The sequence below is a fragment of the Eucyclogobius newberryi genome, unplaced genomic scaffold, assembly GCF_026437365.1.
Source record: "Eucyclogobius newberryi isolate DKJ021-1_F unplaced genomic scaffold, fEucNew1.0.hap1 SCAF_13, whole genome shotgun sequence".
Lineage (NCBI taxonomy): Eukaryota > Metazoa > Chordata > Actinopteri > Gobiiformes > Gobiidae > Eucyclogobius > Eucyclogobius newberryi.
The window spans coordinates 5,896,248-5,921,247 of record NW_027315757.1 but is presented as its reverse complement, the minus strand read 5'-3'; the positions used below and the strand labels follow the sequence as shown (position 1 = coordinate 5,921,247).

Genomic DNA, 25,000 nt, shown 5'->3' with positions numbered 1-25,000 from the left:
AAGACTCGGGCGTGTCCTGACCAGGTGTGGAGTGGAGGCTCGTCTCTGCTCCTCGAGGGCCTCATCCCTGCAGAGCAGACGGCTGCAGTGTGTGGAAGGTGAGCTCACTGTCGCTGTCTGAAGCACAGTGTGGTGCTCATGCTAAGTTATTCTCATGTTCTCCCAGAGTCCTGTCTCTCCATGTGCCCTTGGCCTCCTCCACCCTGGTCTGTCTGCTGTATAAAGCTTCAGATGGAGTTTCTGTGGCTCTGGAGATGACCACACATGAGCCAAATGAGGACACGTGTGAGTAACTGTGACACCAGTTGTGACACCAAGTCTTACAGTACATAAGACAGTGACTGTTCTGGAGTCTTAATTGTAACTCCAAGTGAAGTCCTATCTTCTGGGGTACCAGTGCAACATCTGGAACAAGGAGTCTCAAACATTGCTAAAATACTGTATGTTTTGGTGTGAGATGCTGGGGTTTCTGGGGTGTCACTTCACCGTCTGAAAAAGCTGTACGTACAGTATGCCATTTATACCGTTTATTTCCTTTTATACCGTTTATTTCCTTTTATATCAGTTTCCTTGGTCAACTCGTCTCACAGAAGCGGTATGCTGTGGACTGCTGTGGCTACTCTTTAAACCTGTGTGTGTGGAAGCAAAGTCAGGCTTGAAAAGGGTCCTGGACTGAGGGTAAATAAACTTCTACTGCCTCAGACATCCAGAGTCTCCTGCCTCTCCTTACAACTCTAGGACTCATTTGGACAGAACTTATTAATAGTGATGTGCCAAAAGATTAGTGAAAAACTATCACATTTAAATGTGTACTTCTTCTGTTCATGTTTGGCTTTATTACTGACCATATTAATATAATATGTTATACAATGGTCAGTGGCTGCGGTTACATGCACTCAACATCTGATTAAGATGATTTTCTAACAAAGCCTACAGGGCAAACATTGTCAGTTTGTGGTTGTCGCACAAGCACATTAAACAACTTGGAGCTGTGTGTTTTGCTGTTTGATTGCACTTTGGTGAAACACTACAACGTAGGTTAAACCATAACATATTTTTCATATCAAAGATATGTTATTTTTTCTATTTTCACAAAAGACCCACTTCTCTCAAATATCTGTCATACTGAGCAATTCATATTATTTTGATGCACGCATGAATAGTGCCTTAGGTTGGCCACAATAAAAGGACACTGATATGTTCAGGTTTGCTTTATTGGGGGGGTCTGCAGGGGGGGTTGACCACCAAAATGGCCACCAAAGTGGCATGAACTGGAACACGCTGTCGTCTGCACTGATCCAGGGCATCACAAACATGCTCAATGGGTCACATCATGTCCACTGTTGTGCCATTCATCCCCAAACATCTCCTCATGTTGCACATGCTGAAGGATCTGCACACAATTCCTGGAAGAGGAAAACATCTATTGTGTATTTTTGTGTAGATGTTTCTACGTTATATGGGTACAACCGTCAATAATTATCTAGGTTATTTTACACCTCTTGAGGTATAAGACAAAATTATAGGTCTGACTAATGACAAATGGTTGTATACAATGGTTATAACTTGTCCCTGTTCTGTGTCTGCAGTAACACGTGTGTCTCCTGTGGCTCTGGATGAAGGACATGAATTAGTCTCACAGTTTTCTCAGCTCTGTGCCATTCACAAGCATAATGACTGGACATTAATGTAAGGATGTTTTTAATTTCCCCCAAGTATATCATCATGAGCTAATTCTAAAACTAAAACTAAGCAAATTATTTTAGATTGTAAGTCCATAGTAGAAAAAACAAACTGCTTTTTGTGTGTGTATTTTATGTGCTTCTTGGACATAATATAGTGCCTCTATCTTGACCTGTTTGACTTGAAGAGTAAATCCTGTGTCTGGTCTGGTCAGGTGTGCTCTGCTGGAGGCAGAGGGCAGCTCTCTCAGGGATCTGTGTGTGAACATCAGCAGAGAGGGAGAGCCTCAGGACATTGCCTTCTCCTTCAGACTGGGACAAATCATGGTATTTATCTTTACACGCATTCATTTATCTCTCGTATACTACAATTGAATTAACAAAAACTCCCCACTGATGCAAGAAAATGTACACACAAACCAACCAAACGGACTTAAAAAAAAGGATATGTTCCATCTTTGCCTGCCCCTAATCCATCTGGACTTATCTGTCTCAGCTGGTGGACGCCTCCCGTCTCCAGTTGCCCTCAGAGCGGATCCAAGGCCTGTGCATCTACGACGTGGTGTGGTTCCGAGGCCCCTCTGCGGATTCCCATGCTCCCGGGCCGCTCCTGAACGCCACACTGCGCTGGAGCTTCACACCGGAGCTGGCGTGTCACTACAGGGTGCACTGGCGGCGGCTGAGGGGCCCGGACCCTCGGGTCACGGCGGGGCCCCTGCAGTTTGCGGCCAGGGCGTACTCTCACGTGTTCAGGGTGACGGAGCTGGCTGTCGCTGCCCCGCCCGGCCTGCTGGAGCTGCTGGTGGAGCCCGTGCTGAGGAGCGGCTTCCTCCTGCCCGAGAGCCAGTGGGGCCGGGTGCGCCTCAGCTACTCCAAGCCCCTCACACAGGAGCCTTTATGAAGGACGGGGCCACAACGGGACATTCTATACACGGAGACTTTGTTTTTTGTACTTATTGAAGAAAACAATTATTATTTTGTAATAAACCATCACGTTAATTATTTTATACATTAATATGGCAGCGCTGGAAAAGTAATGAAGTACAAAAGTTAAAGTACTGTTAAAGGACAAATATTTATGCAAAGCTTTTATCCATGATGCTTTTAAGTCCTGTTTAGTAAGTCCTCTCCCTCTGAGCATCAAACAACAGTCTGTTTTGTATTTCCTAGTTTTGTGGCGTCATATTTAGAGCTGCAAGATCTTCTGTGTCGTGTTTAGTCCATAAATCATCACCAGACTCTCATCACTCATAAAAACTGCGTTCCGGCATTAGCATTCTGGGGGAAAGCTAGGTTTGTTTATCTCCCCCCTGCTGCCAGTAGATGGAGCTCTAACTCAAGTCTTAAGAAGGGAAATGCTGGACTGATATGCAGTACTAGACCAATATTATTTTAAGTTCTAAAACATGAGCTGCCAAAGGACAGGTTTAAAAGAAATTACAATACAAGTAATATTAGTACATGTGTACTTTAAGTTCATTTTTAGGTATCTGTACTTGAAACGCCTGAAACATGACATCCTGCCTTAAGAGAGTTTAAGACCAGATTTTGACAAAATAATCGACTTGATAAATGAAGTTATTGATTCAGTTGCTTCTGCACAATTCTTTATCAGATCACAACATTTGACGCTTTAATAGTTCTCACTCTTTTTCAACTAGAAGTACAAACGGGAATACTTCTTCCACCACTGCATACTTGATTTAAAAAAAAAACTATATCGCTTTATTTATGGGCATTATAAGCACTTAAATTATTGTTTGTCTCAAAATGTATCATTAATAACCTCATGTTTAGTCCTCATAAATTTGTCTTGAAATTATAACTTTCAATTTAATTTGTCCTGGAACTATCCAATGCAACTATTAATGCAACTTGAATGAGCGTGAAGTGGTGACATTTGTGGCGGTGTCGCAGCTGTGTGTGACTATCTTTTATAATGTAGCTTTCCGATGCAAAGTTTAAAACTGGAGTAAGCAAAGGATTTGAAACTACTGCTTTCAATTCTTGAAATATTCTTGTTTTGATGACTACTTACTGTCAAACAAATGCCTTATTGCACTTTTAAAGAAATAAATTGCTTACAAAACTTATTTTCTTTGCAATAAAGACTTATTTGCTATCATGATGTGTGCTAATACTAATGCTAATATTGTTGTTATTATTAAACAGAGATGACGCTGTGGCACAAAGAGTTACTAAAAACAGCTTTATTGATCCTTTTGGTTAAAATCAGAAGAGTTATTTCATTTAAAAATAATAAAAATGTCAAGGATGTGATTGTCAGTGCTGCTCCAGGCAGCAGGGGTCACTGTGGGTCAGGAGGTCAGAGGTCAGGAGGTCTGCCGAGTGATCATCTTCAGCATCTGTAGAGCCATGTCACCCTGGTCTGAGGGGATCTGCACACACAAACACACAAACACACAAACACAGTTAGTCTACAGCAGGGCTTTTCAAACATTTCTGACACACCCCCACAGCCTCGAGAAATGGTAAAGTATGATAAAATAAAACGGTACAAATGAAAAATTTATAATCGCATATTAGCCTGAAATAACAGTAATAATTAGAGTTTAACTAGGCTATATTACATTTATTTTCAGTGTCATTTACAGCGTCTTTTTTGTTTTGTGCTGATGAAATGACAACAGTTTCACTGCTCTACAAATATATGAGCCTCTGAGTGCTCTGTCTCTTCTCCTCAGCTGTGCAGACAGGGCCGGTCAGCTGTGCAGTGGGACAGCACAGAATTGGCATTTCACTGCGGTGAATGAGATATTTCAAGGAGAAGACAGTGGGTCACTTTTACCACAGCGGGTCATCGACACAGATTACTTTCGGCCACGAAAAGTGCATGGGTTCAAAGTGGAAAGGAAGCAAATGCACTTCTGTCGGAGCAGAACAAGTTTAAAATTTAAACTCTAAAAGAGGAGGGAGGAGTCAAGCGTGAAGGGAACCAGGACAGAAGTGCACATGGAGACAGTTAAGGGACAGAGGAAGGACCGTGGAGGGACAGAGGATGGACCGAGGAGGGACAGAGGAAGGACCGAGGAGGGACAGAGGAAGGACCGAGGAGGGACCGAGGAAGGACAGAGGAGGGACAGAGGAAGGACCGAGGAGGGATAGAGGAAGGACCGAGGAAGGACAGAGGAAGGCCCGAGGAGGGACAGAGGAGGGACAGAGGAGGGACAGAGGAAGGCCCGAGGAGGGACAGAGGAGGGACAGAGGAGGGACAGAGGAGGGACAGAGGAAGGCCCGAGGAGGGACAGAGGAAGGCCCGAGGAGGGACAGAGGAGGGACAGAGGAGGGACAGAGGAAGGACAGAGGAGGGACAGAGGAAGGACAGAGGAGGGACAGAGGAAGGACAGAGGAGGGACAGAGGAGGGACAGAGGAGGGACAGAGGAGGGACAGAGGAGGGACAGAGGAGGGGCAGAGGAGGGACAGAGGAGGGACAGAGGAGGGGCAGAGGCGCACTGAGAAACAGAGAGTTTGACTGGAGTTTTCTTCATTCTCTATTTGTGAGTTCACCAATTCACAAAAGTCCATGTTGCTCTGCTTCATCTCGTTTGATAATCAATGTTTGAAAAGAGCAGAGGGAAGTGCTCTGCATTTGTGGAGGGGAAACATCTGCTTTTCTCTCAACTGGATTTTTGATGGAAAAACGTTGATGGAACGTTTGATTTTACTGCTCGCTCGCTGTTGTGACGCTTCACCAAATATATATTTTTAATAGAAATGGTTTAAACTTTCTGCTTTTTTCCAGATTGATTTACATATGTACCGGTACATATATATCAATCTGACTTCTGCCAGGTTACAGTGGCTTTAAAGAGTATTCATACCCTTGGAACTTTCCACAAATTGTCCACAAAGTGGCACACGATTGTGAAGTAGAAGGGGAATTATATATGATTTCCAGATTTAAAAATAAATAAATGATTGAACCATCAAATCTGGACCTGCAGCATGCACTGGGACGGTTTGCAGCCGAGTGTGAAGAGGCTGGGATGAGGATCAGCACCTCCAAATCTGAGGCCATGGTTCTCAAGATGGATGGATAAATGATTGAAAAGGGCAGCTTGTTAAACAGAGTCCACGTGTGTATTATCCGATCTCTGTGCGAATGCAGCTGTTCTGTGAAGGCCACAGAAGTTTGCCATGAGAAGATTGGGGAGCGAACAGCATCATGAAGTCCAAAGAACAATTCAGGCAGCTCAGGGAGAACGATGTGGAGTTTAAAGCAGGGTTTGGTTGTACAAATATTTCCCAAGGTTTGAAAATCTCACAGAGCACTGTTCAATCCATCATCCAGAAATGGAAAGAGTCTGGTACAACAACAAAGCTACAAGACATGAAGACCACCAACACCTACATCTGAACAAGGAGAACACTGACAACAGATGCAGCCAAGAGGCTCATGGGAACTCTGGAGGAGCTCAGGGGGACAGAGGACAACTATTAGTCTTGCACTTCACAAATCTGGACTGGTCAAACCAACATGTGGGGGACACCGCAAACATGTGGAGGACACGGCAGACATGTGGAGGACACGGCAAACATGTGGGGGACACCGCAAACATGTGGAGGACACGGCAAACATGTGGAGGACACGGCAGACATGTGGAGGACACGGCAGACATGTGGAGGACACGGCAGACATGTGGAGGACACGGCAGACATGTGGGGGACACCGCAAACATGTGGAGGACACGGCAAACATGTGGAGGACACGGCAGACATGTGGAGGACACGGCAGACATGTGGAGGACACGGCAGACATGTGGAGGACACGGCAGACATGTGGAGGACACGGCAAACATGTGGAGGACACGGCAAACATGTGGAGGACACGGCAAACATGTGGAGGACACGGCAAACATGTGGGGCACACGGCAAACATGTGGGGGACACGGCAAACATGTGGGGGACACGGCAAACATGTGGGGGACACGGCAAACATGTGGAGGACACGGCAGACATGTGGAGGACACGGCAAACATGTGGGGCACACGGCAAACATGTGGGGGACACGGCAAACATGTGGGGGACACGGCAAACATGTGGGGCACACGGCAAACATGTGGGGGACACGGCAAACATGTGGGGGACACGGCAAACATGTGGGGGACACGGCAGACATGTGGGGGACACGGCAGACATGTGGAGGACACGGCAGACATGTGGAGGACACGGCAAACATGTGGAGGACAAGGCAAACATGTGGGGGACACAGCAGACATGTGGAGGACACGGCAAACATGTGGAGGACACGGCAAACATGTGGGGGACACAGCAGACATGTGGGGGACACGGCAGACATGTGGAGGACACGGCAGACATGTGGAGGACACGGCAAACATGTGGAGGACAAGGCAAACATGTGGGGGACACAGCAGACATGTGGAGGACACAGCAGACATGTGGAGGACAAGGCAAACATGTGGGGGACACAGCAGACATGTGGAGGACAAGGCAAACATGTGGAGGACACAGCAGACATGTGGGGGACACAGCAGACATGTGGGGGACACAGCAGACATGTGGAGGACACGGCAGACATGTGGAGGACACGGCAAACATGTGGAGGACAAGGCAAACATGTGGGGGACACAGCAGACATGTGGAGGACACGGCAAACATGTGGAGGACACGGCAAACATGTGGGGGACACAGCAGACATGTGGGGGACACGGCAGACATGTGGAGGACACAGCAGACATGTGGAGGACACGGCAAACATGTGGAGGACAAGGCAAACATGTGGGGGACACAGCAGACATGTGGAGGACACAGCAGACATGTGGAGGACAAGGCAAACATGTGGGGGACACAGCAGACATGTGGAGGACAAGGCAAACATGTGGAGGACACAGCAGACATGTGGGGGACACAGCAGACATGTGGGGGACACAGCAGACATGTGGAGGACACAGCAGACATGTGGGGGACACAGCAGACATGTGGAGGACACAGCAGACATGTGGAGGACACAGCAGACATGTGGAGGACACAGCAGACATGTGGAGGACACAGCAGACATGTGGGGGGGACAGCAGACATGTGGAGGACACAGCAGACATGTGGAGGACACAGCAGACATGTGGGGGGGACAGCAGACATGTGGGGGGGACAGCAGACATGTGGGGGGGACAGCAGACATGTGGAGGACACAGCAGACATGTGGAGGACACAGCAGACATGTGGGGGGGACAGCAGACATGTGGGGGGGACAGCAGACATGTGGGGGGGACAGCAGACATGTGGAGGACACAGCAGACATGTGGGGGGGACAGCAGACATGTGGAAGAAGGTGATCTGGACTGATCAGACCAGCTGAGACTTTCAGCTGTGGCAGCTCCACACAGTGTTGTCTCAAAGGCATGAACACTTCTGCACGCTGCACTTTTTTTCATTAAAAGATAAATTGTCACAATTGTGTGCCGCTTTGTGTTTTTCAAAAAAATGCTATTTAAGTTTGTGATAGAGACGTTACAATCTCACCAAAAGACGGTTACAAGGTAAAGATATGAAAGGGTGTGAAACAGAAGTGCTCACCATGTGTCCAGCCTTGAGGATCCAGTAGAAGGAGAAGTTCTTGTACGTCTTGTAGAAAGCTCCGGTGGCTCCAGGAGAGGCGGGGTCGTCCAGAGGAGTCCAGCGCACTTTAGTAAAGTACGGAAGCCCCTCCCACTTCAGCGCCTTCACCCACAGCTCCTGACCTGCCCACACACACACATATATATACAGACACACACACACGCACACGCACACACACACACATATATACAGACACACACACATACGCACACGAACACGCACACACACACGCACACACATTACACGCACACACATTACACGCACACACACACACACACACACACAGACACATATACACATACACAGACACGCCCACATGCACGCACATATATACAGACACACACACACAGACACACACACACACACACACATATATACAGACACACACACACACGCCCACGTTCACACATATACAGACACACACATATACAGACACACACACGAACATACAGACACTATATTATATTGTACAGCATAATGTTTTAAGTAACCAGATCATTCATTTTTTGGTTTGTTTATTTGTCACTGATTATGTATTTTATAGGTTGATGAATGAAATAAAGAACCTAAATCTAAAAAAATACACAAAATATTCATTTGAAGTATTTGAACACACAAATATTAACTAGATGTGAAGCGTGTGCCATGTACGTCAGAATCATGGTCCATTTCTTTATTTTAGATGAAAAACCTAATCCTCAAGCACTAATTTAATTCAAATTTAAATATATATCTTTACAAATAAGGTCACTTTGCCCATTTTGCCAGTTCAGGAGCATTTCACAGAGTAGAAGATGGAGTTTGGGTTCACGAGATATCACAACATTTTAAACGGAATATTGTTAAGTTCAATGTCTTCTCTCTCTGGACAAGCAACCTAATTTGGACATTTTGGTCCACAAGCTTAATATGGACTAATATGAATTAATTATGGCATGTTCGTGGACACAATCCCAGACAAATATGAATACACTTCAACATGAATGGGATTTCGGTCATTTCGTTCAAAAATAGAATAGTTCTAAAACAAAAATAACAATAGCTTATATACAATACACAAGACTAAGAACTACCAGAAGATTTAATACTGCAAAAATGGTTGCACATGTTCTCTGTGATTCTCCAATTTTAGAGCAAATGGGCAAATACAAAATAAACAAACGACAACAATGTCACACAAACCCATGGTGTCGACGATGAGGTCCAGCTGCCCATTGTAGACCGTCACGTTGACCCCAGCAGACAGCAGCTGGTCCACGATGTCCACCACGGGCCTCATGAAGTCTCCAGCCATGTTCCGGAACACTGCCTCGGCCTGGCCTAAGCACACGCACACAGGACATACTATAGCACTGAACAGGACATACTATAGCACTGAACAGGACATACTAGAGCACTGAACAGGACATACTAGAGCACTGAACAGGACATACTATAGCACTGAACAGGACATACTAGAGCACTGAACAGGACATACTATAGCACTGAACAGGACATACTAGAGCACTGAACAGGACATACTATAGCACTGAACAGGACATACTAGAGCACTGAACAGGACATACTAGAGCACTGAACAGGACATACTATAGCACTGAACAGGACATACTAGAGCACTGAACAGGACATACTATAGCACTGAACAGGACATACTATAGCACTGAACAGGACATACTAGAGCACTGAACAGGACATACTAGAGCACTGAACAGGACATACTAGAGCACTGAACAGGACATACTATAGCACTGAACAGGACATACTATAGCACTGAACAGGACATACTATAGCACTGAACAGGACATACTATAGCACTGAACAGGACATACTAGAGCACTGAACAGGACATACTATAGCACTGAACAGGACATACTAGAGCACTGAACAGGACATACTAGAGCACTGAACAGGACATACTATAGCACTGAACAGGACATACTAGAGCACTGAACAGGACATACTAGAGCACTGAACAGGACATACTAGAGCACTGAACAGGACATACTATAGCACTGAACAGGACATACTAGAGCACTGAACAGGACATACTAGAGCACTGAACAGGACATACTATAGCACTGAACAGGACATACTAGAGCACTGAACAGGACATACTAGAGCACTGAACAGGACATACTATAGCACTGAACAGGACATACTAGAGCACTGAACAGGACATACTATAGCACTGAACAGGACATACTAGAGCACTGAACAGGACATACTATAGCACTGAACAGGACATACTAGAGCACTAAACAGGACATACTATAGCACTGAACAGGACATACTATAGCACTGAACAGGACATACTATAGCACTGAACAGGACATACTATAGCACTGAACAGGACATACTAGAGCACTGAACAGGACATACTATAGCACTGAACAGGACATACTAGAGCACTGAACAGGACATACTAGAGCACTGAACAGGACATACTATAGCACTGAACAGGACATACTAGAGCACTGAACAGGACATACTATAGCACTGAACAGGACATACTATAGCACTGAACAGGACATACTAGAGCACTGAACAGGACATACTAGAGCACTGAACAGGACATACTATAGCACTGAACAGGACATACTAGAGAACTGAACAGGACATACTATAGCACTGAACAGGACATACTATAGCACTGAACAGGACATACTATAGCACTGAACAGGACATACTAGAGAACTGAACAGGACATACTATAGCACTGAACAGGACATACTAGAGCACTGAACAGGACATACTATAGCACTGAACAGGACATACTAGAGCACTGAACAGGACATACTAGAGCACTGAACAGGACATACTATAGCACTGAACAGGACATACTAGAGAACTGAACAGGACATACTATAGCACTGAACAGGACATACTATAGCACTGAACAGGACATACTATAGCACTGAACAGGACATACTAGAGCACTGAACAGGACATACTAGAGCACTGAACAGGACATACTAGAGCACTGAACAGGACATACTAGAGCACTGAACAGGACATACTAGAGCACTGAACAGGACATACTAGAGCACTGAACAGGACATACTATAGCACTGAACAGGACATACTAGAGCACTAAACAGGACATACTATAGCACTGAACAGGACATACTAGAGAACTGAACAGGACATACTATAGCACTGAACAGGACATACTAGAGAACTGAACAGGACATACTATAGCACTGAACAGGACATACTAGAGAACTGAACAGGACATACTATAGCACTGAACAGGACATACTATAGCACTGAACAGGACATACTATAGCACTGAACAGGACATACTAGAGCACTGAACAGGACATACTATAGCACTGAACAGGACATACTAGAGCACTGAACAGGACATACTAGAGCACTGAACAGGACATACTATAGCACTGAACAGGACATACTATAGCACTGAACAGGACATACTATAGCACTGAACAGGACATACTAGAGCACTGAACAGGACATACTAGAGCACTGAACAGGACATACTAGAGCACTGAACAGGACATACTAGAGCACTGAACAGGACATACTAGAGCACTGAACAGGACATACTAGAGCACTGAACAGGACATACTATAGCACTGAACAGGACATACTAGAGCACTAAACAGGACATACTATAGCACTGAACAGGACATACTAGAGAACTGAACAGGACATACTATAGCACTGAACAGGACATACTAGAGAACTGAACAGGACATACTATAGCACTGAACAGGACATACTAGAGAACTGAACAGGACATACTATAGCACTGAACAGGACATACTATAGCACTGAACAGGACATACTATAGCACTGAACAGGACATACTAGAGCACTGAACAGGACATACTATAGCACTGAACAGGACATACTAGAGCACTGAACAGGACATACTAGAGCACTGAACAGGACATACTATAGCACTGAACAGGACATACTATAGCACTGAACAGGACATACTATAGCACTGAACAGGACATACTAGAGCACTGAAGAGGACAGTTGCATTAGAAAAGCTGTTTATTAAGGAGAGACGCTGCATGTGAATGGGGAAAAACTAAATACAGAGATCAGAATCAGAGAAAGATTTTATTGCCATTATCAGTGAACAAAATCCCAAAACTCGAAACTTGCGATATAACATGTAATATAAGTGTAAAATAAGTCAGATATCAATTTCATACCTTTTCTGTAGTTTTGTAGTAGATGTATAACAAGTTTTTCATCATATACCGTATTATAAGTCGCACCTTTTTTCATAGTTTTGGCCGGGGTGCGACTTATACTTATATTTATACGCATATACCTATACTCCGGAGAGACTTATATGTGATATTATTTGTTATTTTCCCACTTACAACCTTATTTCATACTCCAGTGTGACTTATATATGTTTTTTTTCTCCTCTATTATGCATTTTTTGGCTGGTGCGACTTATACTCCGGCGCGACTTACAGTCCCGGAAAATAGTAAATAATGCGTTTTATGCGTAAAAATGGCTCAAAGTGCAAATAAAGTGTTTGGGACATATACATCTGGACAATGGATAGAGCCAGGTGGAGCCTATCCCAGTGACTTTGGGCCTTGTACCCCGCCTAAGGCCCAAAGTCACTGGGATAGGCTCCAGTCACCCGCGACCCCGAAAGGGAACAAATGGTAGAAAATGGATGGATGGATGGATAGAGCCAGGTATAATTTGTTTGGCTTCATTTTGTGACAGATTTAATAAAAGAATAAATAAAAATGACAGAAAGCATTTGGATTTTAAAGTCACAATATCCCAGAGTAATCTACGGATGAAGTGAGATGATAAAACATCTTCAGCAGCAGACTGGACAGCTTCGTGATGTCCAGGAGTGTGTATCTTTCCTGCCTTACCTCCCCAGGTGACGTTCTGAGGGATCATGCCCAGCTTCTTCCTGATTGGTCCGTTCATGAGCTCACTAAGCGACTGTTTGTGGAGGCGGCTGACGTGGCGACGGAACTGAAGAGCTGTGAGAGAACACAGGAGAAGCACGGGCGTGAACAAGGATCACGATGCATGGTTTCCAGAGTCAGAACGTGTCGCTCACATATAAAGTCTTCTCCAGGGCGGGCGCTCACTTTCCCGTCTGCGTCTTGGGTGAGGATGTTGTAGAAGTTGACGTTGTTCGTGTTCTGTCATTAAGATAAAGACAAAAGCATTTTTGCAATAACAGGACAGTCTTATTTTCACATTTTATAAAGTCTGAATGATGGTTGTAGAAGTCGTTTGGTCGATTGAGTCGTCGATTGAATTTAGTCGAAGTATGATTTTATTAAGATTATAAGAATAGAGTTTTTTACAGTTTATTCTGCCTTTTCGCCTCGGAAGAAGCTGTTTACTAGTACTTTTCTGGATAAGTGTACACCATAAATAGTTTGCACACAATCCTCAGTCTGTATATAGTTTTAGACCTGGTATTTTTGGTTTGGTTTGACACTTGAACCCGTCCCCCATCTCGAGTAGGTGACGTGGTGATGTTAAGTGACTCAAAGTGTTACGTTCTAATCATTTACTGTAATAATTAAAAGTAACACACCATTTGAAAATTGAGCCTCTGCCTGTTAGTGGTCATTCAAAGTCAGAAACAGAATGGCTGTAATGAGATGCCCGCTCCTCTCACCTTCTCCACCACAGACTCGGCCAGGGACCAGAGCTCAGTGGCCTTCAGGAAGTAGCCCTGCTCCACAGCGTCCTGCACCTCCTGGGCCACTCCGCTCACCTCGGCCAGCCCCGGGTCATCCAGGAGGGACTTAAGCACACAAGAGAGAAAGGTTTGAATAACTTTACACGTGTCAACACAAGACAAAAAAAATAATTTAACTACAAAGGAAAAAAACGAACGGTTGCATTTTGATTTATCCGTGCATGTTTGAGGCATCCTGTATTGTCCTATGAGTATTCAGTGCTCAGAAAAGTCCTATTTTAACCTACCCCCTATCCCCGCCCACATTCCTGCACTTCATGTTGATTATTTAAAAAATGTAAACTCAGAGGGACACATGTAGGATTATAAAATGTCACTTAAGTCTCTTTTCAACAGGTCACTATGAAGAGGCGGGGCTTATCAGTTCTGCAGTTTTGGACATAAAGTCAAAGGACCTGTTTCTGTAAGTGATTTCAGATAACAAGATGTAGAATTATGATCTACTTATGTCAGTAGGAGGTGGAAAAGCGCTATATAAATGTATGGCCCATAAACAGACTTGAACAGACAGAACACGTATTCTTTTGACAAAATAATAAAGGTGCACTATGCAACTTGTCAGTCTTCACGGAGACGTTATTGCTTTGTCTTGAAAGTTCCACAGTATGGCATTAAAGTCAACAACTCATTAAAGTCAACTCGTGAATATTAAGAGTATTACAAGGTATTTTTAGCAGTACATGTTTTGTAATTGAACCAAATGCAAGACAGAGAAGTTTGATGACACGTTGTGTAACATTTTAGGCAAAGCTATAATCTCTATGGCAAAAGTGTCATATTGATTTGGTCATACACATAATTCTGGGGTACATCATGACTCTTTTCTCTTCACTAAATAAACAAAGAGAGGTTGTTTCTTTGTTAATTTTGCTTTAAGGCTATCTGGCAAACTAAGAAGAGCTTTCTGTTTGAGTGAAATAATCATCATCATCATCATCATCATCATCATCATCATCATCAATAAATGTACTTACAGTGGTGTAGAGGTAAGGGCCCCAGGTCAGGACAGAGTCTAGCACAGAAAAAGAGTGGGTTAAGACAATATTTTCACAATGCATCAGAATGTGCTAAATAAAGTTTCATGGATCGCACAAAACGTGAATGTATAAAACGAACCACAAACGTTTCACTTTACACTCCTGTTTGGGGGATTACACTAGACATTTCTGCCTCTCTTTGCTGTTATTTTTAATAGTTTTAAAGCGATATTATACATTTTTCTTTACAATTTCCAACCTCTATATATAATACGGTTCAATAACAAGTATGAGTTTTAGCGAATGCAAATTTCTCATTACAACAGCAACTAGTGGCAGTCCTGGAATAAGAAATGAAATAAAGAGTTTCTGTTTCTGTTCTGTTTAATTTGAATTTAGGACTGGGCATTAGTGAAGGAAAGATTATTGTGGTCCATCCATCCATCTTCTTCCACTTTATCCGGGGCCGGGTCGCGGGGGCAGCAGTCTGAGCAGGGACTCCCAGACTTCCTTCTCCCCAGACACTTCCTCTAACTCCTCAGGGGGGATCCCGAGGCGTTCCCAGGCCAGCCGAGAGACATAGTCTCTCCAGCAGCGTGTCCTGGGTCTTCCCCGGGGCCTCTTCCCGGTGGGACATGCCTGAAACACGTCCCGAGGGAGGCGCCCAGGAGGCATCCGGAACAGATGCCCGAGCCACCTCAGCTGGCTCCTCTCGACGTGGAGGAGCAGCGGCTCTACTCCGAGCTCCCCCGTGTGGCCGAGCTCCTCACCTTATCTCTAAGGGAGCGCCCAGCCACACGGCGGAGGAAACTCATTTTGACCGCTTGTATCCGCGATCTTGTTCTTTCGGTCACTACCCAAAGCTCATGACCATAGGTGAGGGCAGGAACGTAGACCGACCGGTAAATAGAGAGCTTTGCCTTTCGACTCAGCTCCCTCTTCACCACAACAGTCCGATGCAGCGACTGCATCGCTGCAGCCGCTGCACCGATCCGCCTGTCGATCTCACGCTCCATCCTTCCCTCACTCGTGAACAAGACCCCGAGATACTTGAACTCCTCCACTTGGGGCAAGGACACCCCACCCACCTGAAGAGGGCAAGCCACGGAAAAAGGTGGCTTGCCTCGTGGTGAATCTTCTATTTCACATAAACCAGTGCACCTTTAAAGTCCACAGCAAAACAAGTCATTTATCAGCAACAATCTAAAAGTAGCCTTATTACATTTCAAATTCTAAACCTAAGCTTTCATATGTAATAACTTCAAACTAACCCAATGGGGAAATCCAGGAGTCTCCAAGGGCCACGCCGGCAAAGTTGCATTTTAAGGATCCTTGTGCAATAGCCTGGAGTAAAAAAAGAACTGTTAACAAATTTTACATTTGGTCATACTGGTAAAAAAAAAGAGAAAAAGAGTCAAAGATGTCCATGCGTCACGTTTCAGCTCGGTGTGCGTGTTAAAATTAGAAGCTCTGTGTCACGCTCACCATAGTCAGCTCCAGGGAGATCGCAGCGGCCATCTTTCCTCCGTAGGACTCGGAGAAGATGTAAAAGGGAATGGTCTGCAAGGAAATTAGGGTTGTACATGTATGTTTAAAAAATATGAAAAGAACAAGAAAAAGAAAGATAAGTAGTTTAGATTGAGTTGGTTTGAGCATGTGCAGAGGATGCTGAGGTTAGAGCTGCCCGAGGCCAAGAGGAAGACCAAACACATAATAGAAGATCAGAGGGAGAAGAGAATGCATGGGAGAGAGTTAAAAAGAGCCGAGAACACACAGGAGAGGGTCAGAAGGAGCAGAGAATGCACAGCAGAGGGTCAGAAGGAGCAGAGAATGCACAGCAGAGGGTCAGAAGGAGCAGAGAATGCACAGGAGAGGGTCAGAGGGAGCAGAGAATGCACAGCAGAGGGTCAGAAGGAGCAGAGAATGCACAGGAGAGGGTCAGAGGGAGCAGAGAATGCACAGGAGAGGGTCAGAAGGAGCAGAGAATGCACAGATTTTAACACAGATATGTAGAGTGTAGTATACCTGAAATTCAGCCTTAGTGTTGAAGAAGCTCTTGAGCAGCACCAGCATGTCTGTGGCCACTGTGGACACATTAGTGGCAAAGGCCTCCTCTCGGTCTGTGTAACTGAAGCCAGTGCCCACAGGGTTGTCCACAAACAGCATGCTCGCCGACGTTACCTGGACACATCACACAGCATAAAATATACAGCACCCTCGTGTCCATGGGCAAGACACGTCATCCATCCTGTGTGTGTGTGTGTGTGTTTGTTTGAATATGTCATATGCAAATTAGCTGTGATTGGTTTTGATATTGTATGTGATGGGGGTAAAACCATTTCCCCAAATGATTATACGTTTGTAAAGAAATAAAGGCTTTGCACATGTACAATTCCAGCCCTCGACATTTGCTGAATGTCTATACTTACTGTTTTCCCCTATGAAGAAATTATATCCACACAAGTATATATTATTCTCTCTGCATTGTATATAATTGCATTGTATATGATGTTACAGTACAGAGGACTGTGCATGTTAAACATACATGACATACATGCAGTGAAGTTAACACACTGGATTGTAGCCATGGGCTCATTTCCAGCAGTTGTCCCCCGATAATATAATAGATCCATGGTTGTCCTACATTCACTCTCACCTACACTCATTCATTCTCCAGCAAACATGGACACTGGAGGCAAGGTGCACTACCGCCCCCCTGTGGCACCTGGCATACCAGTCGTCTCCAATCTGGCACTGACAAGCTGATATGGCTTGGACATAGACGAGTACATTTATTCTTCTTTTGCCTGTAGGCTTTATTAGACAGAGCAGCTGAGTGTTAAAGGCGAATGAGAGAAAAGGGAGGACATGACCTATAAAACTAATATATAGCCTATATTTTGTGTCAACTACTTTCTTCAAATTTGGTGAATGCCCCACCTAACACGTCACATAGTGCACCTTTAAGCTGAATTTATATAAGTGACTTGACCTCTGAACTTTCTGTAAAACAACAAAAATAAGCCTATTAACAATAATAATTTGACCTGCCACCATAAAGAATATACACCTGAAATGCCGTGATGTCATGAGAAAACCTGCAGTTTAAGAAGACATAAAGACTTTGAATATTTTGACACAATTACTTAAAATGTGAAAAGTTGGTGGTGTTTGAATCGGAATCAGAAGAATCTAAATCAGAATAAGAGGCCATAGGCGCAGAATGGCAGCCATGTTTCCATCAGTCTGCCCCAGGACAGTTTGGTTCCAAAAACTCACCAATATCCATCAAATCTGACTGTGGAGTGAATAATAAACTATGTGTTCCAAATGTAGCATTACATACCCATGTGGTGTCTCTAGGCTTTAGGTCTCCATCTAGAGGACCAATCTCACCAAAGTTCCCGAAACCAGTCCCAGACCCTCCTGGACCTCCCTGGACACACAAACAAATGTAAACATCAACAAGGCCGAGATGCCAAAACACACATTTGCTCAATATCGAACTCACAGGGAAATAGTTCAGACTGACAATTCTATATCGGTCAGTTCCACTTTTTGAAGCTAAAACAGATATTGCTTACTGTTAGTCATAGTAAATGTGAAGGAAAAAATCATGTGTTGAGACTATTTTGTCCTGGGCTCATCGGCATAGGGTAGGTTTGGTATGATAGATATAAATGAACAAAGTGTGAATCACCTTGACCAAAAATACCACGGCATAACACTACACTGTACTGTTGCATAGTTTATAACGCGTGACAAACACAAGGGACTTCGTATCTAAAAAGTGTTTGCATAAGATATACTGCTCCTTGGTTTTCTCAGTATATTGTGCAGATATTTTGGGACACAGAAGACAATTTTCAGAACGAAACAATTCGCTTACAGTGATACATTAATATGCGTAATCGTCCCATCCCTAGTCTAGGTCTGTACAATTCATCCAACATTGAAGGCGTAATGGACGATTTGAGAACGCAGGCGGAAGTGCGCATGCGCACTCCCCCGTGCGGACTGATACAACACACACGTGCGTTTGTTTATTAGCGCAACGGAGCGCATCGCATCTCTCGTCTCCCGTAGATTTCCGTCTTCTTCTGAGTCAGCTCAAACTGTCTTTTTCTGTCTTAATTTTGTCCCGTACACTGAGGGAACTATATTATGATAGATCCATGTGCTTAGACACGCGGGAACGTGGGGAGGAGCCGCATGAGGCTGCAGGTGAGCGGTAGGTGCGTTTTATGATTGATACGTGGCAGGACTAATCGGCAGTCCACGCCACGAGGAAATGAGAGATTTGGGGCAAGAAAATCGTCCATTCAACCTTTAATAAAAACAAAATCCATCATTGTTAATCAAAGCTGGGGTCTTTTTTTAATGGCAACACCTTTGTCCAATCTTCTGTCAGTCAAATCAGGCGCTTTAGAGCACAGTTCTGAGTTTGGAGGAAGACATTTTACTTTTTAAATTAAAAGATTAAGATTAAAAGTCTGCCTTGTTTATTTTCATGTCAAGAATATTGAAAGTAATTTTGCTCAGTAGGCTCAAAAAATGGTGAAAGCACATAATTGTAGGAAGTTAAGCTAATTTTTCCCCTCCATCCCTTGTTGGGAAATGGGAGGTTTTGTCTATAGGAGTTTTTGTTTATAAGAGTTCTTCTATTGAGAGTGTTTTTTAAACTTCCTATATTCTGTTATCTGTCCTTTTCCTCTGTATCTACTGCGTTGTATCAATGAAATTTCCCCATGTGTGGACAATAAAGGATTATCTTATCTTATCTTATCTTAACCAAAAAGGTGTGTGCTGTTCACTCAATACTAATACAAGTTTTTGTCATTGCAAATAAATGTAATCTATTACCACGCAACTTCTGTTGAGAATTGTGGTCTATGTAGTTGGATATGCTTACAGTCAGTAACAAAATGTGTTTTTTAGAATGTGCATGTATCATATACCTTCAGTAATGAAAAGGACACATGATACGAAGAGCAGTAATACCTAGTTATTATAAAAGCATCACATGACAATAGTTAAATCTACTTTTGGTTTCATCTTCATTTGAAGAATATTTTGTCTGTTAAAAGTGTACCAAATATTACAAAGCTGTTCTCAGAGTAGACTTTTATCTTTTATCTCTAGTTTAGTTTTTCCCCATGAAGGCAGTGGGTCTAATCTGTTGGGACCTCACCTGCAGCCACATGACCAGAGGCAGATCCCGGTAGTGTGCAGATGAGGAGTCAGCATAGTAAAGCCACCAGAACATGTGGGCTCCATCTCTGACCGTCACGTAGCTCCAGGACTCTGTGCCCTGCAAAGGACTGGGCAGCCCTGCGCAAATCACAGCAAAGGTTTATGAATAACTGATAATGATAACTGTTATCTTCTTTATGTTTAAATTGACTGACAGAGCTAGAAAAGACAAGACAATCACATTAATAATGGCATAAAGTATCACATTCAAAGCAAAATTGCAAATATTTAGGTAGTTGAATATTCACTGTAAACAAGTAACTGTCCAGTCTTTTCTTAATGCGACTGGACATTGAAAACAGCACTCTGAACAGACTCTGACTCTGAACTCTTTATTTTTGGTTGTACATTCTGGTTTTAATAATTAAAAGTTGTTTTATGATTTGTTTGTTCTTGATGTTGTTCAGCAATTTGGTGAACATTGGCTGATTTAAATTTGCTTTGTTAATACATTTGCTTGCTTGATTGGTTGATTTAACTGAACAGAATCATAATTGCTATACATAAATTGCAATACCTCTTTAAAATTCAAAAATAATGCAGCCCTAGTAATGAAAATCTTTTACTTTCACATTGGCCTACTAATGCGTCATAAACTATTTTGCATAAACGCATATAAACAAACACAAATCTATGAAATTAGTTCACGTGGCTCGGACAGGTACTGGCATATAGCACAATAGACACACATAATAACTTCATAAACTGTACCTTTAGTAAATAATGTTGCAAAAATCAGCAGCACAAAAGGATATTGTAACCGGTCCATTGTTGACTGAAGTATGTGGCGCTTCACTTCAGCGCAGGTCACATGACCACTCACAGGTCTAGTCAGCTGACTAACTACTATCTTCCTCCTCCTCCTCTTTTTCTTCTTCTTCGTCTACTTCTTTTTTTTAAATGTAATAAACCCATGAATACAGCTTACATTAAAAGGCTACGACTACCCTTCTATGAAAGAAAAAGCACTGCATTTGTTTTGTAGTTTAAGTTAAAATTAAGTTAATAAAAGCAAACATACAAGCAAACTGCGTATACTAACACAATAATATTAACTGACATGAATTTGATTATAATTAATTCATTTAAAAGGTAAAATATCATATAATATTGTTGTGAAACTAATAGATCTATGGTTCCTGTTCAGAGGACGGCCGCGAGATGTTCGAAGTTTCCGGAAAAACTCCAGACTTCCAAAATAGAACGGTTACTTTTCCCATATGTTAGTTTTTCATAGATTTTTCTTTAAAATATATATCTTTTTTACATTTCAACTCATTCATTTACTAAAAATATCAACTCACAGCTTGTAAAACACCTGCTTTGAAAAATAAAACTGTATTAGAAGACTCAACCTTTATTTTGAAAACTTTACCGGAACAAAAACCCTCTTGCAGCCGCTTCTGTATAGAAGCATGTTTAGGCATGAAATAACTCTTTGCTATTTACCGCTGTGTTTCTGTGCTAGTCAGTCTTTCTGTGTGTAATTCACCATGACGGACAACTTCATCCGTGTGCGGCTCCACTTCGATTACGCGCCGCCTGCCGTGTTGGGCTGCCGCATGTGCTGGCTGCTGGTGGACCTGCGCTCATGCCGTGTGGTGGCCGACCTGGAAGGCATCATCCGGGACAAGTTTGAGTTGAGCCCCGGCAGCATCCTCAGCCTGTTCATTGAGGACTGCTACCTGCCCCACACTGAGAGCGTCCTGGTGGTGCGGGACAACGACTGTGTTCGGTGAGACCACACTTCCCCACCGAAAGTCACAGTCAAAGTTTGTCCATAACTCTCTGACATGCTGTGTTTTCAAACCAATGAGCACGTGGGAATGCACTTGATAAGAGACATCACGCGTTATAGCATTTTCAGTTAGCCTCATTGAGATTTTAAGAGGCTAATAACTAAATTTAGCGTTCAAGTATTCGAACACTAACGTTATTTGTTGATGCATGTATTTACCAGTAGTGGCTAAGTTCTTTATCAGGTTGTTCCAAGACCTTTTGGTTACTTTGTATTATTGTTTTGGTTGTTTTGGCTAATGTATCACGTGTAGCACACAAGCAACGATGGATTTCCATGGTAACGGACTTTAACCCTTACATACGTTTCTAATTTGCCAAACCCCTGTAGTCTTTTTAATATTTTGTGATAATTTGAGATTAATCCTTGTTTCCCCATTGAAATTACAGTTCGTTCCACTTCACTTTTGCCTCTTGCAGAGTCCTGACTATAGAATGTATTTTTTACAAACTTTTTAAAGGGGCTTTCTTTAGTAGTAAAGGCCTGTAGAAGAGGAGAAAAAGATCTACTTTTCAGGGTTGGTCACATTCAACCACTCACGGTCTTCATCTTACCCTCTCCTCAGCATCCTCTTCCCTCACACTTTTTGGTTGTCTTAACTCTTGTTTTACCAATATGTGAACTTGTAAATGAATACATGAGTACTGCATCAGCCAGGACTAAAGGAAAATGACAGCTATTGCTTCTGCTTAGGAAATACAAAAATACAGTACATTTCCATCCAGGAATCTTAACAATAATCTAAAACGGCATTCTGTTAATTAATTTGGAGGCTAGAGCTTTATTCAATCAGAAAACTATTACAGTACTTTGTTTTTCTGAACTGAATTGAAACTGTGGACTCTTTGTGTCTGACAGGGTGAAGGTGGACAGTATCTCTAAAACCCCAAAGCAGACCTCCACAGAAGCTGCCAGTGACGATAAACGCAAGAGACAACGGCCTGTAGAAGAGGAGGAAACTTTAGAAAATGGACCCAGTTTGGAATGTAAAAAGAAAAAGAGGAAAAAGAGTGTTGTAGCGAGCGCTGTGATGAGCGGTGTGCAGACAGAAACTGAGGAGACACATGCAAGCACACGTAAAATGAAAAAGGACAAGAAGAAACAAAATGAGGAGAGGCAAAAAAGTACTCCTCCTGCTCCCGTCAAAGCAAGTCCAAGTGTCAAGAAGTCTGTAAAAAGTACACCGAAAATACCGATACATAAGCCTCAGAGTAGTTCTTCCACTTCGAGCAGCAGTGAGGACGAACAACCAGCGAAAAAGTTTCTTCCCCCTAAACCAGTATCAAAACCTGCTCCTGTCTCCGCCCTCGCATCTCCCAAAACCATCACAAATGGCCGCCCTCCCTTCAAAAAACTGCCCCGTCCTGTGTCGTCCTCCTCCTCGGACACTGACTCATCCTCAGAGGAAGACAAAACCGCACAAGCTAAATCTACAGACGATAAGTCCAAATCGGAAGAGCGGGCGCAGTCTACCAGTAGTGTGATCCCAAACGGAGCCAATGATAGTGAGGAGGAGATCGAGCTGGTGATCAAAAGGCCAGTGCAGCACCCCCACGGACGCATTGTGGTGGGACTGGCGGGGCAGCAGGGGGCGAGGCTGCAGGGGGCGGGGCAGCAGGCCGTTCGAGGGAGGGGGCGAGGGAAGCCGGAGCCCGGGGAGTCGTGGGGCAAGGGGAGAGGAAGAGGTAACTGCGTCCAGTACAACTATCATGAAAAAGAGTGGGACAGGAAGGAGGCGTCGTACAGCACGGACTCGCTCTCCAACGTGTCTGTGGTCCTCCAGGTGAGTGCTACTCTGAAATACACTGAGCTGTAGTCCTTTTTTATTAGTGGGATACTAATAGGGTTTCAAAAGATTTACGTTCACTAGAAAAAATGAGAAAACTCATTATGGTCTATCTTCAGATTTAGTAGTGAATTGTGAGTCTAATCTGCCTTTTTACAGATAAATACACTTTTTACCAGTAGTTTTTTATAAATCAGATCATTGTGAATCTGTTATTGCATGATTTCCTGTAATCTTGTGGTTTTGTCAGTGCACTTTGGGTTCAGAACACGGTCAACTCATAGAGGCTTTATAGTTATTTCCAGAACCATGACATGGCGTTTTAGGTGCCGCTAATCAGTGTACAAAGCAGGTCTTAAACCAACTACAGATGTTTTACCACTCAGGCTCTGTTTGGTCACTTACCTAACATCAGTCTGAAGGAAGAAGTCATTTCTGTTATGTATGACTCAGTTCACACCTTTTTAGAGTAGTGCAATAGACCAAAGAACAACACACTCCTTACTGTAAAGAACTAGTTTGTGTTAATTTGAGTGTTGTTAGCTCCTCTTCAGACATATGACTCACCACTTCTCCATCCGATGAACTGTAGTCAAATCTTCGTCCCGTTGACAGAATTCTATTTTCTTTTGCTATGAAACAAATTCAGGTAGAGATGGAATAGTAACCAGTTTTAAAGTAGATGGGTGAAGAGGGGCTTCCTCATGGTATTGACATGGAGTTAATTTATTTCACTAGGTTTGTGTTAAGTGCTCCTCATAGCTTTGGATAAATTAATAGATTATTGGTCACCTTTTCATGCCATAAATGTATCATTTCAATCATTTTGCCTCTTTTAGGCTGCTGGAATAATGGAAATATTTACATGATCAAATTACTTGATGTTGTATATTTGGCTGTAGTGCCAAATGTTAAGAAATGCAAAGAATTGAGTCTTGCACCAAAGAATCACATTGGAATTAAAACCCTTGGTGCTGAAACATTCCTCTCCAACAACTACACTTCCCAATTGTGATATTATTAGGGGGCATTGCTAATGTGCCCAGAAGTAGTTCAAAAAGTCTTGATAATAACTGGATAAAAACACCCCAAAATGGTTTGCCTATGAAGATGATAAAGAAGACCTTGACATAAGAAATTAAATGCAAAGCTAGACTTTTATACCGATATATAA

The 25,000-nt window shown here is 43.3% G+C and overlaps 3 protein-coding genes across 3 annotated transcripts in view; 2 read left to right on the top strand and 1 right to left on the bottom strand.

Annotated features, from left to right (window-relative positions):
* engase (endo-beta-N-acetylglucosaminidase) overlaps nucleotides 1–2,640 on the top strand; it is a 16,611-nt gene extending 13,971 nt beyond the window's left edge. The window contains exons 10-14 of the mRNA XM_072442410.1: nucleotides 1–98; nucleotides 167–285; nucleotides 1,590–1,689; nucleotides 1,898–2,009; nucleotides 2,179–2,640. The exon at nucleotides 1–98 is cut by the window's left edge and continues 87 nt beyond it. Coding sequence (XP_072298511.1) covers nucleotides 1–98; nucleotides 167–285; nucleotides 1,590–1,689; nucleotides 1,898–2,009; nucleotides 2,179–2,583 — 834 coding nt within the window. The 3' untranslated portion in view covers nucleotides 2,584–2,640. The remainder of the gene's footprint in view (nucleotides 99–166; nucleotides 286–1,589; nucleotides 1,690–1,897; nucleotides 2,010–2,178) is intronic.
* Nucleotides 2,641–3,877: 1,237 nt separating this feature from the next.
* scpep1 (serine carboxypeptidase 1) lies at nucleotides 3,878–21,087 on the bottom strand. Its single transcript, XM_072442409.1, has 13 exons — nucleotides 20,954–21,087; nucleotides 20,181–20,320; nucleotides 18,336–18,425; nucleotides 17,015–17,170; nucleotides 16,475–16,549; nucleotides 16,261–16,333; nucleotides 14,987–15,024; nucleotides 13,929–14,057; nucleotides 13,356–13,440; nucleotides 13,162–13,275; nucleotides 9,463–9,600; nucleotides 8,239–8,402; nucleotides 3,878–4,081 (listed from the first exon to the last, which is right to left on the bottom strand). Exons 1-13 carry the CDS (start codon nucleotides 21,009–21,011, stop codon nucleotides 4,016–4,018), a joined length of 1,326 nt encoding a protein of 441 aa, XP_072298510.1. The 5' UTR covers nucleotides 21,012–21,087; the 3' UTR covers nucleotides 3,878–4,015.
* Nucleotides 21,088–21,646: 559 nt separating this feature from the next.
* Nucleotides 21,647–25,000, top strand: part of coil (coilin p80) — a 4,598-nt gene continuing 1,244 nt past the window's right edge. The window contains exons 1-2 of the mRNA XM_072442408.1: nucleotides 21,647–21,977; nucleotides 22,899–23,823. Coding sequence (XP_072298509.1) covers nucleotides 21,736–21,977; nucleotides 22,899–23,823 — 1,167 coding nt within the window. The 5' untranslated portion in view covers nucleotides 21,647–21,735. The remainder of the gene's footprint in view (nucleotides 21,978–22,898; nucleotides 23,824–25,000) is intronic.

Coding starts and splice junctions, on each gene's coding strand:
- scpep1 (XM_072442409.1), bottom strand. CDS start 21,011: ATGGACCGGTTACAATATCCTTTTGTGCTGCTGATTTTTGCAACATTA. Junction 18,426..20,180: donor CTCTGGTCATGTGGCTGCAG/GTGAGGTCCCAA, acceptor TTGTGTGTCCAG/GGAGGTCCAGGAGGGTCTGG. Junction 15,025..16,260: donor CTCCTGGATTTCCCCATTGG/GTTAGTTTGAAG, acceptor TTTCTGTGCTAG/ACTCTGTCCTGACCTGGGGC.